Source organism: Bactrocera dorsalis, chromosome 5 (assembly GCF_023373825.1).
Source record: "Bactrocera dorsalis isolate Fly_Bdor chromosome 5, ASM2337382v1, whole genome shotgun sequence".
Taxonomy (NCBI): domain Eukaryota; kingdom Metazoa; phylum Arthropoda; class Insecta; order Diptera; family Tephritidae; genus Bactrocera; species Bactrocera dorsalis.
In genome coordinates this window covers 61,210,333-61,226,051 of record NC_064307.1, presented here as the reverse complement: position 1 = coordinate 61,226,051, position 15,719 = coordinate 61,210,333, and the positions used below count along the sequence as shown (strand labels likewise).

The following is a 15,719-nucleotide window of genomic DNA, read 5'->3' as shown; positions in this document are numbered from 1 at the left end:
TATAAGTATAAGTATAAGTATAAGTAAGTATAAGTATAAGTATAAGTATAAGTATAAGTATAAGTATAAGTATAAGTATAAGTATAAGTATAAGTATAAGTATAAGTATAAGTATAAGTATAAGTATAAGTATAAGTATAAGTATAAGTATAAGTATAAGTATAAGTATAAGTATAAGTATAAGTACATATAAGTATAAGTATAAGTATAAGTATAAGTATAAGTATAAGTATAAGTATAAGTATAAGTATAAGTATAAGTATAAGTATAAGTATAAGTATTAGTATAAGTATAAGTAATAAGTATAGTATAAGTATAAGTATAAGTATTGCCGTATAAGTATAAATATAAGTTATAAGTATAATTATATAAGTTATAAGTATAAGTATAAATATAAGTTATAAGTATAAGTATAACCTTAAATTTACCAACCGGTGTTGGCTAACTGCGTATAATATCCTTTAATATTATATTTATTTTATGCCCATTTATTCCCTTCATATTTATATTTTAAATATGGTACTAATACAGTAACGGTAACAAGTAATCCGTCACAGGTGTTTTATCCAATCTATTATCCCAGATTACATTCACAAATTTTCGTTTGAAAAGCCTGAAATCTGTTTGTTTGTTATTTAAAATATTTATGTACGAAAATGCATGGCAACATTGTACCTTGTTTGCTTAAACATTGTGGGCCCAACTGAATTTTTTTTCCTATAATATAGGGTGCCTTTATGGCGTTATAGAATTTCGACGAATAGCTGCTAAACGAGTTATCAAGAAAACATTTGTATATAATAACGATGAGAGTCTGTCCAGCCTGCCTTGTATCATGAAAAAGCTGCTAAATATTGTGTTTCCGAAAGTGTTACTGGTAAATCTGGTTTAAATTTAAGATTTAGAGTCAATGGGTATCAGGAAAAATATTGTGAAATGGACTGCGTGGTTGGACTTTACTTAGAAAAAAGTTTTGTTCAAAAGCTAGAATTTTCGGTTAATTATTTTATACCTCTCAAATACACCCTTTATTCATGAACTAAAGGATACTCATTATTTTTATAAATATTTGCTCTGCTAAGATTGTCGTCCCCACCTTTTGCCAAAGGGGATTTTAATACTGTCTGAAGGACGTTACTATTTCAACAAAAGCGGCTTAAAAACGGACGGTTATAAACTCCTGAGTATTCTTTCGACAGCTTATATATATTTATTGCTTTCTATCTATTATGTGTTGCTATTGGTAAATATGATTTTTCAATTTTTTGGAAAGAGAGATTGTTTACTTAGTAACATTAATACGGTTTAAAGCAACTACGTACAAACATATACATATTTACTGCAACTCATATAAGTAATATGTATATATTTCTTCCTACCATCGTTCTCTACCTTTAAGAGCTTAACGCATATATTACGCTTTATTACAATTTTTCTCAGAAATCACAAAAACTGTGTGTGCATGCTTAAGCCTGCTCGTGACACTTTTGTTTACTATACTCTTGTATACTGTGTAAACACCTTTGATTGAAAGCCAAATTAAAAGCATCCACTTAAGATATGAGTAAACACACGTATCGTGGAGTGTGCCACAAGTTCAACGTGTGCGCAAATGTGCGATAGTAATGGCATAAAGTGTGAGTACACGTTAATTGAAAGCAGTAATCTGATATAATCAAAGGCTGGCACAAGGTCTTATAGCTTCACAACATGTAGGTGTTTTAATGCACAAGAAAATAAGGAAAATGCAGGAGGAAGAGAAACTGAGAATTACTACGCAGTATGCGGTTTTCTTAGAAGTGTCCGTTTAAGTAAGGAATGTTGCAGTAAAATTTAATGAACAATTTTCAGATATCATATAATTTTCATGTGAAAGCAATTGTTTAAAGAATACTACACGCACACTACGTTGGCGCAATTCAAAGAATCATGTGCAATACAAAAATATTCGAAAAAATGCTCATTATTCTTCATTAATATTTTATCAAAAGCCTCTGAAATCACTCACCATTAATCCATTAAGTTTTTTTGTGAGAAGTACTGACCGAAATATGTTGCCACATACCAGCTCTTAAGCCCTGTTGACATTTCCTTTCCTTCCCGTGCAGTGCTTGCTTTTCTCCAACAACTTCTGCCCACATGCGAGCTAATAATTTGTGAGCCAACATTTTCTTGTACCTAGAGTACGTACGTAGCGTGTGTTTGTCAATACCATGGCAGTTGGTAGTACGATTCACAAGTTCAATGGCATTCGTGTGACTTTGCTTTTGTGCGTAAAGTAAAACTTTTTCCCGTTGCGTTTGAAATAATTGCCGTTAACTGATTTATTTTACGACAACAAACCACTTTATTGTTTTCGTTTTCGGTTTTGTTGGTTTGCACACCAAGGCTATTTGAGTGCTAATTTTCACAATATGTGGCCATATTTTATGGGGTCACAGTGAGTGTAAACTCAGTAAGTATACTCAGGAAAGCATTTGTGCATACACAGTCGAAGAGACGCACGTGTCAGGAAGTCATGAAGTTTTATTGCAATGAAATTGTTTGTTTTATTAGTAAAGACAATTGAGCTTAGTAATTTGTCGGAAAGGAGAAGACTACCGGATGCCGTGGAAGTGAAGTAAACTGTGCAAACTGTTGGGCATACATATGTGCGAATAATGTCGTGCTTTTGAAGAGAGAAAATGTATTCAACAGGCGATGTTTTGATCTCTTTAATGTACTTTCTTCTGCAAAGGTCTTGAAGGTCTTTAAAAGTATTTGTATTTTTTTAATAAAATCCCAAGATGAAGTTGAACAAACTTTTTTTATATAAACCACGTCGAGTTTCAGAAGTGATGAAAGTACTTTAAGAAGTTCACCAAACTTTTAAACACTCTACGAGTATAGATTCCAGCAAGTACAACAAGAACAACAGATCTTTATTAAATAACTTAATATTTGAGGAGAGAATTTTGCAATATTAGTGGCTATAGAGTATATATTCAGAGAACCCAGCAAGAGGCTAACGAAAAAACTCCACTCAATGAAATTATTTGAAGAAGAAAAGTTTGGAATAAATGGAGCGTTAACAGCCGCATATTATAAAAATTTTATGATTACAAAGTCCAGCCGTTGGCATGTAATATGCTCAGTAGTATCGAATACACGATTGACGAGGGGATTACTAAATTCTCCGTCGTCGCAGTTATTTGGAAACTCTTTAAAGTGCAATTAACACTAAATTAATGTTAAACATTACATCACTCACAAAGACAGCGTTTTAGGCCAAGTTCAGACATTGTCTGGCAAAGCCTTAAGATCAAATTAATGCAATAAACAACTTGTAAAAGGAAAAGTATATTGTTTGTTGGCTCAAGCTATATTAATAGTTTCCCTTTCGCTGCTCGACGAGCTACTTTAAGACGAACAAGTTATAATATTTCTGCTTTCAAATTAAAGAAATAAATACCTATTTTATATATTTTCTTTACAGATGGTATAAGATGGCACTAGGAACTAATAACTTTACGCTTTTGCACCTACCGACCTACGCCAATACGTAACTCAACAAAGTACAGAATACCAAAAAATAACAGAAACGCTTTGAAAGAAGCAAAATTTGTCGAAGAACATCCAAGAAAATGGAGTACAACATATCGAATTTATTCTACATCACTCTACTGGCGTGCTTTATGCCACATTACGCACAAGCCGGGAAAACAGAAGCCAGTGAACCACCTGCTGGGCAGGAGCATGGCAGCGCGAGCTTGGCTATGGCACGCGCTCGAGCGCTGGCGAATATACAAGAACAACTCTTACCGAATTTGAATCTCTTGCAATTGGAGGCAAATGAGTTTCTGAGTCGCGTCAATGGCGCCATCTATAATATGACCTTCAACGAGACTTTCGAAGAGGAGATGATGTGTCACAATGGGCAGAATGCGATTGCCAATCTGGTCACGATGATACTCTATGCACTCGTTTGCATTATTGGGCTCTTCGGCAATACACTCGTTATTTATGTGGTGCTGCGTTTTTCGAAAATGCAAACAGTCACCAATATTTATATACTCAATCTGGCCATAGCCGATGAATGCTTTCTGATTGGTATACCAATACTCTTGTATACAATGCAAATCGGCAGATGGCCATTTGACGATTATGTGTGTAAAGCTTATATGGTGAGCACATCGATAACACAATTTACATCGTCGATATTCTTGCTGATCATGTCAGCCGATCGTTATATAGCCGTTTGTCATCCGATATCATCGCCACGCTATCGTACGCCGTTCGTATCGAAATTGGTCTCGGGTTTTGCTTGGCTGACGTCGGTGCTACTTATGTTGCCCGTGATACTGTTCGCCAACACGGTGCAGTCGAATGAGGATCACGTGTCGTGCAACATTAAGTGGCCCGAAGCACAAAATACACAATCGGGTACCACATTTATACTGTACACACTGACATTGGGCTTTGCCACACCGCTTACCTTCATCTTGATCTTCTACTTTCTAGTTATACGCAAATTGCATACGGTCGGTCCAAAGCAAAAGTCCAAAGAGAAGAAGCGCTCTCACCGCAAGGTGACCAAACTGGTGCTAACAGTGATTACAGTATACATACTGTGTTGGCTACCCTATTGGATATCACAGTTGGCGCTCATCTATTCGTCGCCAAGCAAATGTGCATCGAGACTCGAGATCACCATCTTCCTGCTAGCCGGCTGTCTCGGCTACTCGAACTCGGCCATGAATCCCATACTATATGCATTTCTGAGTGACAATTTCAAGAAGAGCTTCCTAAAAGCTTGTACTTGTGCAACTCGTAAGGATGTCAATGCCCAGTTACAATTGGAGAATAGTCTCTTTCCAAAATTCGGCAAAAATCGTCAATCGGATCGTCTATTCTCACCAAAGAAAGCTAAACAGAAGAAGTTGCTGGTAACGCGTAATAATAATGCGACAAATATGCACAACGCGGCTTCAACAACAACCACGACGACGACGAATACAACAACAACTAGCAATAATAGTGCCGCCAATCAAATTGTTGCTTACCCGGATCCACAGACAAGCAATTTGCCGACATTTAAGACGCCGCTAATGACAGCTAACCAACAAGCCGCTGGGAACGTTGTGCCGGGCACAAATGCAACCGTGCTTTTGGTGCCGGACACATCGTGCGCAGATGTGTTGGAACATCAGTTCGCCGCTGAAGGCACGACGATGCCGATTGGTACCGATATGAATTGTAAAGCGCCAGTGTTGCACACGGACTTATAAGACTTGGCTATGGGTGGTCGTACGCCAGTCGAGACAATTGTCTATGTGGCAAAGAGATGAGTATTAGCAAGAGAGTTCCGAAATGAAGAGTTGATATGAGCGTTAGTTATGACAAGAAAATGAGGCTTAGAAAGTTTATAGAGTGAGCGATTAAGTTGCGTAAGAGTATTTAGTTGAGACTGAGCAGTTGTGCTCGGGTGATTAAAATATCTTCTTCTACTAAGCAGAAGCATGTGGATAGATGAAAATCTTAAAGGCAGAGAGGTAGAACTGTTTGGCATAATTTGAATAAAATTGAAGTCACTTAAATATTTAGGGAAAGTATAGACGATATCGATATCTCATAAAGCAGTTAGTATAGTAAGAGGGTGTGAGATGAGCTTTGTGATAAAACTGGCGCTATTTATGCAATTTCGACTTGAAGAGATGTATATTAACTAAAATAAAAAAAAGTCAAATCATAAGCTGTGTTTGAAAGCGTTTAGAGCAAAAATAGTAGTGCTAGTATTCAAAATACTTAATATAAGGAGCTTTACTCATATATCATATCAAAACAATGCTGTTTAAGGTATATGATCAACTCTCAATTCGTCGATTATTAGAGGGCTTGCATTTTTATTTACTTTATAAGCAAATTATAACCAAAAAGCTTTTAAGCGTCAAAGCTTTGAAAGCTCTCTGAGCTTGTACAGAAGTTTCAAGGCAGTTAGTAGCAAGTGATTTTACGTTCAATAACAGCATACAACTCAGTTGGATAATAGATCACAGATTTAGATTTTCCGTTGTGGTATCCTTCTTATAAGATATCAAAGCTTCGTAGAACTTTTTTTATTAAATCAAGTTGAAAGAAATCTAAAAATAAATTATGTAAATAGTTGTAACGAAACCCAGAAACTTTTTGTGAAAAGTTACCGAAATTTTATTTTTTTGAAAAGCTTCCAAAGCTTTAATTTTATGAAAAGCTTTCAAAACTTTGACTTTTTAAAATAATTTTAAATACCCATGAACTTTTTTTTACTTTAGATAGCTTTTAAAATGTGACACAAAAATCTTGAACCTCTTTTGTAAAGCTTCCAAAGCTTTAATTTTTTTAAAAGCTTTCAAAACTTTAACTTTTTAAAATATTTTTAAATACCAAGGAACTTTTTTTATTTTAGATAGCTTTAAAATGTGACACAAAAATCTTGAACCTCTTTTGTAAAGCTTCCAAAGCTTTAATTTTTTGAAAAGCCTTCAAAACTTTAACTTTTTAAAATATTTTTAAATACCAAGGAACTTTTTTTTTATTTCAGATAGCTTTTAAAATGTGACACAAAAATCTTAAACCTTTTTTTAATGAAACTAAAAGTCCACGCAAGTATAATGACCTTAAACTTTGAGCTTTTAAGTTTAATTGGTCTTTTCACTTTTAATAATAAATCTTCTCGTATAACCTCGTACGGTTCTAATTTTTAAAGCACTGCTATACGATATTTTCCGTATTGAAATTAAGTGAGTGGAAGCTTTAACAATGCTTAAAAGCTTACACGAAGCTTAGTGAAAACATTCAGTTGTCTCTTTTCACCACGCTCACTCTCTTCACCTTTGCCCAAGTCTTTTGGTTCTGTTGTGATATTTGCACTTGGCATATGAGAAACAGTTTCATTTCAAAAATAAAAATAAATAAATATTGTAGATGTTAAAGTAAAGTTTGTAATAAATTAAAAAATTAAAAATCAGCAAAAAAAATTTAATAGTAATTAAATTTTCAATAGCATTATTATTATGTATGAACGTGAAAAAATGAAAAGAATTTTAAATATTAAGCCATAAAACTAAAGTTAAAGTCATACACCTAATATTATCGTTCTCAATAAAACGTCGATCGAATTTATCTGTTATTGCAGTGTTAGACTCCATAGTGAAATAAATAAAATTTGAAATTTTAGCACAATAAGTATTATCGACTAAGAAAATTCTTTAGTTTAAGTTTGTAATGAAGAAAAAGAAACTTTATGTGTGTGATATGTTCAATTTTAAGATTTATATAAAAAAAATATAAATTAAAATAAAAATAAAAATAAAATTACTTTAAGTTGCTAAATTTAATGACGAACTTGTATATAGAAAATTAAAAAAATATAAATAATAAAAATATAAATATAAAAAAAAATTTAATGTTCGAACTTCTTTTATTGTAAATTAATATAATGTTATATACAATTATGAAAAAATATAAATAAAAAATACTATTTATGTTTCATTTTATATTCAGCTTTTTATATAACAAACTAGCTTTGAAAATACAGTTTTTGTTTATGTTATATATTTTTGAATTGAGTAATGCCTTGCGAAATTGTAAATCAAAAACATTATTTATCAAATTTTTTTGTATGAAAAAATTGCCTAAAGGGCTTTAAAATTAAAATAAGTATAAAATGTTGAAATTTTTTTAATTAAACGTGTATTTTAATATTAGCTAGAAATAATATTTAGTATTTTAATTGTAATATAAAATAATTTAAGTGTATTAAAATTAAATAAGTAACTCCAAAAAAATACTTTAATTTTTTACTTTTAACTTTCACCCTATACGGACGTGTTTTTCATTCGCTCCGTAGAAACTTTCGAAAAAAAACAAAAATAAAACAAAATAAACAAATATTAAAAAAAAGTGCATTCAGTGCAACGTTAGGCAATATCGCCGAAAGTACAAATCAAAACATAAAAAACCACAAACTGTTTATAAACAAAAAACATAACAAAATAACAAACAATAAGTGCGAAATAAAACAAAAAATAAATACAAAGGCATGAGCGCAGCGCAGCCCCACCAACAAGGCCGTAGGCATTCTCTGAATGCCTACTTCAGCTTTGTCGAGCCTGCGAGTTCAGCTCCTACCAACAAACAAGGCAACGGTGAGAAGGATGAGTCATCGCAGCGACCAACTGAGCAGCACCATAAGCAGAGCTTACAAAAAACTAAAGCAGGAGAGAACGGCAGTCAACAACGGCACGCAGCAAACATGATCACACCAACTAAACAGGTACCAGCAAGTACGCAGGCAGCGAAGAACAACATAAAGCAAGGTGAGAATGTACCAATAAAAAAAGGCCAGTCTGTACAAACTGGCATTGACCGCTACATTAACATAAAAAGGAAATTAAGTCCTTCAAAGTCAGCGGTCAATCCCAAGAAATTTCAAGCCGGTACACCATTTAAGAATAAACCGGAAGTTTTAAATGGCAATAGGTTTGCCTTACTAAGCAATGGAACAGACGACGATGCCAAGGGTACCACCACAGTCGTTAATGCCAAACCACCCCCAATATATTTGCGCGAACGTAGCAGTAATGCTCTCGTTGCTGAAATAAGTAAAATTATAGGTACTAACAATTTCCATATAGTGCCTTTGAAAAAAGGCAATATAGATGAAACAAAAATTCAGTCCTACACTGAAAAAAGTTTTATGGACATAGTTAAATTTTTGTCAAATAAAAACAAAAATTATTATTCGTATCAACTGAAGAGCTCTAAGGGCCTAGTTGTTGTAATCAAGGGTATAGAGTCCGCCGTGGACTCTAGTGAAGTCAAAGAAGCATTGGAAGAATGTGGTTTTGGAATTAAAACAGTTGTAAATATATTTAATAGAAACAAAATACCACAGCCAATGTTTAAAATTGAATTGTTGCCGAATTCGAATCAACTTAAAAAAAATGAGACCCATCCCATTTATAATTTGAAATATTTGCTGCATCGTAGAGTAACTGTGGAAGAACCACATAAAAGAAACGGTCCGGTACAATGTACTAACTGCCAAGAATATGGGCATACTAAATCATACTGCACTCTACGCAGTGTTTGTGTGGTATGTGGTGATTTACATCCCACTTCTAAATGTACTCTTAAAAAAGAAGAGTTAAATAAAAAATGCAGCAATTGCGGAGGGAATCACACTGCTAACTACAGAGGTTGCCCTGTATATAAAGATTTGAAATCGAAATTGTCTCAGGGCATTCAAGCACGTCGTAACCAAATGTTACAAACGCCCCGTAATGAAATTATAGCAACCTCAGAAAAAAGTACAAATCCTATTACTTCTAACAATAATAATATGCAAGGAAGCTATGCAAATGTGGTGAAAGGCAACACTGTGCAAATGCAACTGCCGCAAAATCCTCCAAATGGAGGTATTGAAACTATGATTATAAATCTTACACAGTGTATGACACAATTTATGTCTACCATGCAAAACATGATCCAAGATTTAATAAAATCACAAAATCAAATGCTGCAAAATTTATTAAGTAAAAAATGAGCTTACTAAATATCTGCATATGGAATGCTAACGGTGTTAACCAACATAAATTAGAGATTATCAGATTTCTGTCTGAAAAGAATATAGATGTAATGCTTATTTCAGAAACTCATCTAACAAATAAAAATAATTTCAACATACCGGGATTTAGACTATATGTTACAAATCATCCGGATGGAAAAGCGCATGGTGGCACGGCAGTGTTGATTAGAAATCGTTTAAACCACTATGCTCTAGAATCTTATGCTACACCACAGTTGCAAGCTACAACAATATCACTAAAAAATCAGGGTTGTGACTTAAACCTTACGGCTATATACTGTCCACCTCGTTTTAAAATTACAGAAAGCGAATTTAAAGACTTTTTTGGAACACTAGGTCAAAGATTTCTAGCAGGTGGAGATTACAACGCAAAACACACGTACTGGGGCTCACGTCTTATTAATCCGAAAGGACGACAGCTGTATCAAACTGTTATAAATAGGCACAATAACCTTGAAATAATATCTCCTGGTAAGCCGACATATTGGCCTAGTGATCGGAAGAAAATACCAGATTTAATTGATTTTGCTGTAATCAAAAATATAGATAAATCGCACGTAACAGCAGATACATGTACTGATCTATCTTCTGATCACTCTCCGGTACTAATAAAACTATGTGAACAACCCATATTCGTTAATCCAAAAGTGGGTCTAACTTCTTATAAAACAAATTGGCTAAAATATAAAAAATACGTCAGTAGCCACATTAATATTGAGTATAAAATAAATACAGGAAGAGATATTGACGAAAGTCTAAGAGAAGTCAATGATATAATAACCTGCGCAGCTGTCTTAGCAACACCAAACAAAAGCTATAAGCCGCTTGGTTTCAGAAAAATCTCTAATAGAGAAATAGAAATGCTTGTAAATGTAAAAAGGCGTGCAAGACGTGAATGGCAGATAAATCGTTCCCCTTCCACTCAGCTTCAATTAAAATCTGCTGTACGTAGATTAAAAAACGCGCTTAAACGTGAGGAAGAATTGAACACCGAAATGTATATAAAGAAGCTGTGTCCGAATTCAAACAAGCAAAATTCCCTTTGGAAAGCCCAAAAGTCCATGAAGCCACCAACTGACTCCAACATGCCTATACGAGACTTGGGAGGAAATTGGGCTCGAAGTGACGAGGAAAAGGCTAATTGCTTTGCAAATCACCTAGAAAAGGTATTTCAACCCAATTTGCCAAAGAACAACTTTAAGTTGTCAATCTTACCCAACACAGCTAAAGAGTCGCTCGAGCCTCTTATGACTTCACCTTCTGAAATCATTGGTATCATCAAAGAACTTAATCCAAAAAAATCGCCGGGACATGATAAAATTTCCCCAAAAATGCTAATTGAGTTACCAATTATTGCTGTAGAGGTGCTCTCTTTGCTCTTCAATGCAATTCTTAGTTTCGGATACTATCCAATTTCATGGAAAAAGTCGCAGATTATCTTGATAGATAAACCTGGGAAAGACTTAACACAGCCGTCTTCATACAGACCAATCAGTCTTCTACCCTGTCTTTCAAAAGTATTTGAAAAAGTATTACTATCAAAGATGTCTCCTTTCCTCCACGAAAATAACACAATACCAATGCATCAATTCGGATTTCGTGCGAAACATGGCACAATAGAGCAAGTCAATAGAATTACTAACGAGATAAGAAAAGCATTTGAGCACAGGGAGTACTGTTCAGCAATATTTCTAGATGTAGCTCAGGCGTTTGATAAGGTGTGGCACGAAGGTCTTTTATATAAGATTAAAAAAATTCTACCTTTAGAATTGTATAGAACCTTGGAGTCTTATTTAAAAAATAGAAAATTTATGGTAAAAGTGGGAGATTTCATATCTGATGAACGTCAGATAAGGGCTGGTGTTCCCCAGGGCAGTGTTTTAGGCCCAACACTATACATCATATATACAGCAGATCTTCCAACAGCTAACAATGTATTAACTTCAACTTTTGCGGACGATACAGCAATAGTGAGCCGTAACAAATGCCACATTGTAGCATCAAGAATATTAACGGAGCATTTAAGTTCTGTCGAAGAATGGCTAGCGAACTGGCGTATAAATGTGAATGAACAGAAGTGTAAGCACATTACATTCTCGCTAAGACCAAAGATGTGCCGGCATTAAAAATAAACAATATCTTAGTACCCCAAGCGAACGAAGTAACATATCTTGGAATTCACCTAGATAGAAGGCTCACGTGGAGAAAACACGTATCTAGTAAAATAACATGTATGAAGATTAGAGCTGCAAATTTAAATTGGCTTTTAAATAAAAACTCCAAACTTAGCCTAGACAACAAAGTGCTCTTATATAATGCGGTCATAAAGCCGATTTGGATGTATGGCATTCAACTGTGGGGTACGACCTGTGCAACTAATATTGATGTAATACAAAGGTTCCAATCAAAAATGCTTAGAACAATCACGTGTTCACCATGGTACATGCGTAACGAAAATATCCATAAAGACCTTGGTATTCCTATGGTAAAAAAAGAAGTAGAAGACAGCAGAATTAAATATATATCTAAACTCCGAGATCACCCAAACCCTTTGGCTAATGCTTTGGTACATTCCAGCGATCAAACACGACTTAAAAGAAGAGATATGCCTGCGTATTAAAGAGCGACGTAACACCAAAACAGCTCAATCACTTGCTTGAGTCTGTATAGTTTTTAAATAGATTTAAGATTTCATTACTTATTGTTAGGCTTTAAGAAAAAGCAGATACAATAAATAAATTAATTTTGAAAAATAAAAAAAAAAAAAATACTTTTGGCATGAAGGAGGTGAAAAAGTAGTTGTTTTCTAATTCAACCATATTCCATAGGTGTTATGAACACGTAAGTCAGGGTTAAAATATTACCAAATTCAAAAAAGAAAAAACAGCGCATACTTGTATAAAAAGAAGAGTTACTGCTCCTTTGCTAGTTATTGGTTTTGTTTTTCTGAAAATAGCTTCATTGGGCTTACCAGCACTCGGAAGCAACAGACATATTTCTTATATACTGGTCTAATGAACAATGAGTACAGTAAGAAACATTTATAGCTCATTACTTTTTTAGCCTATTGTTGGAATTAAAGATATAAAATAATAAAATAAGTATATTGGAATTTTGAACCGAAGACGCAACATCAGCACATGAAAGTAAACACTAAACTAACGCTATGCACTGAAGAGTCTGATGATATATGGTATGGGATTATGCGTCAGCAATGCCGTTCAACTCATTGCTGTCACGAATGTGTCAATTGTAAGTGCTGACGCCTTCAGTGCTGTCAATCAATTGTATTTAAAGCCACTTATCAAATTGTGTCTAATGAGTAGCTACCCAGAATAAAGGAAAGAGCCGAACTTAGTTTAGTGGAAATATAAATGATTCTATTGACCACAAATCGGCACACAAACACAATTTTTTTACAAAATTCATTCTTTCGTTTTTATTTAACATAGTACACTTTAATGATATAATGATTATAGTGACCATGCAATATTTCGATACCATTTTTGAAGAATTGATTTGACCTTATCTTAAAAAAAGGTCGTAGTTTCGGCAATAACCTTTTCATTCAAGGAAAATGGACAGATGGGATTGGAATTGGACAGATTTCTTTTGAGTTGTGAGAACAGGAAATAATCGTAAGATCCAGATCTGGAGAATACGGTAGATGCGAATGCAATTCAGAGCCCAATTCATGGGCTTATGCCAACGTTTCATTGACTTGTGATATGGTGCATTGCCTTGATGAAACAGCAGTTTCTTTTTTTTTTAAAGGCGGCCGTTTTTCGGCGGTTTCGTCTTACAAACGTTCCAATAACACTATGTAATTGTGTCTGTTGACGAAACTTTATTTTTCAGTGTAATCAGGGAAATTTATTATATGCGCATCCCAAAATACAGACGCTATAACCAACCGAATGTTGCGTTTTTCCGTGCTTTGGTCGATGGAGTTCGGACTTAAATGTTGTAGCCATGTTTCATTCATCATCACATATTGATTTTGTTATGCTTGAACATCTCCAAATACTCCTCCGAACCGTCAAATCGTCGTTATTTTAGATAAACAGAGCGCCCGCGCGGCACCCACTTTGCACAGAGCTTTCTCATACCCAAATATTCATTGGTTCACACATTCAGTTGATATCTTTAGAGTGCCTGCTATCTCAAACAACTTCGCTTTACGGTCATCCAAAACTGCGTTCACTTCGATCACTGTGTTCGGTTCTAATTTCACGAAGTCGAAACTTACCTTGATTATTAATTTTCCTGAGAGAGCGTCCGGAAACTATTTGACAAGCCAAGTGTTTGCAACAATTATATTTTTTCTTTTGAAAAAGCATTATTTTATTAACACCCCAAATATCTTTCCCTCCATTTTTTCACAAGGACAAAAGTTGCTTGTTTCAAAATGACATAATTCACAAGCTAATAATCTGACACCTTTAAACTTGATACACCCGTCTTTTGAAAGATAAGGTTAATAAAAAATTATATGAGTTTAATTCTAGTGATGCACAAAAATGCTTACTGCTTCCAGTGAGTCATTAGAGGTTTAACATTTGGACTCGTATGAAAAAAATTACGCCGATTAAGTTAGGTTAGAATAGCTGTAGCTTCGAAAAGGTATGTATGAAAAGCTGTAATAGTGAGCTGACGCTTGCAGTATATAGTTCAATAAAATTCTGCGCACAATTAAGATAAAACGCTTGGAGGTTGTTTAAAAATATACTAAATGCGTTGGAGAATTCTGATACGAGTATATTTTAAATCTGGCCGGATCTGAAACCAAGTAATTACTGTCTATGACGTTTGATTTAGCTGGGCTTCAACAGAAGCTTGCGAAAATCGACTGTGTCAATGCCAAAATGACAACCGGTTAACAAACAAAATAATGTTTATTCGACCAAAATCGGACCACTGAAGTATCATACTTAAAATGGCTTGAAATAGTCTTTTGTCTAAAACCTCTTCTATAGTCTCTGAAGAGGATTTTTATGTTCGCTACTTGATTAACATATAATATATTTTATCTCAGCTATTAGCCCTTGGAAACTACACATAATTACTTAAATTTTTCGTCGCTTTCAACTCACTTAATTTAATTTCATTTCTCACAAGCTTCGAATCATAAGATCGAGCTCTTTCTCCAACGGCACAGGCACTGAACGTGTAATTTAATTAAGACAAAAACAAGAAATTCACCATTCACAAGAAAACCCGCAGCAAGCAATATGAGTAAGTATATGTGGGATCTGTTAGCTGTAAGAAAACAATAACCATACCATAAAACACAACCACAGCAACAATGGTCGGGATAACAATGAAGCGCGCCGACGAATTGGGGTCGAGCTGCGAAAATCAGCGCAGAATTGTAAGTCGAGGCGGAAAGCATTGAATTTATTTTCGATATTTTTTGTTTCTTTCAATGTATTAATGGCATGTTTCACTACTCAAATTGATGCTGTCTTGTATTGTTATTATTGTTGTTTGTTCCTTGGCAAGCGGTTCACGCTGGCAAATGTCCGTTCATTAAAGTGTGTGGAAGCACGACGGCACAAGCTCAGCAAATTTTTTCGGGAAACAATCACTGAACCCAAACGCATTATTGTTATATTTACTGCATATTGAGGCGAGAGTTAGGCTGGTAAGTATATTTGTTTGTGTGCGGTTCCACATGTGTGAGTAGACAACAGATTGGGATTGTTAGCCAAACAATGGTTGGCAATTCGAGACACAATGGTCTAGTGCTTTATGTTAGAATTCTGTGAATCTGTGCAAAGGAGGAAGGAGTAAAGTTGTTGCTAAATGAGTAAATAGAGATTATACACAAATTGTTGGGGAGTATTTTGTTCGAAATTTGCAAAAATTTAAGATATTAAAGTGAGGTTGGAACGAAAAATATGTGGCCACAAACCAAAAGACCATATTTTCTTCATATTAGTCATTTTCTTAATATAACAAACAAGTTTTCAGTTTAAAATATCTTTAAATACAATCAAAAGCAAAATAAAGGAAGTAATATTTCTGTAATAAAACAAGATTTGTTTTAGCTAGCATAAAATGGAGAGCTGTCTCTCATCTTTATACTCTTGATTTGTTTCAGACAAAGCAA

The 15,719-nt window shown here is 34.3% G+C and overlaps 1 protein-coding gene across 5 annotated transcripts in view; it reads left to right on the top strand.

Moving 5' to 3' along the window:
* The window catches only part of LOC105222121 (somatostatin receptor type 5), a 48,165-nt gene extending 42,105 nt beyond the window's left edge, over positions 1-6,060 (top strand). For all 5 annotated transcript variants that reach the window (XM_049459392.1, XM_049459391.1, XM_049459395.1 and 2 more), the window contains one exon: positions 3,476-6,060. In XM_049459392.1, the coding sequence (XP_049315349.1) occupies positions 3,624-5,267 (1,644 nt within the window). In that variant the 5' untranslated portion in view covers positions 3,476-3,623 and the 3' untranslated portion in view covers positions 5,268-6,060. The remainder of the gene's footprint in view (positions 1-3,475) is intronic.
* The last annotated feature ends 9,659 nt before the right edge of the window (positions 6,061-15,719 follow it).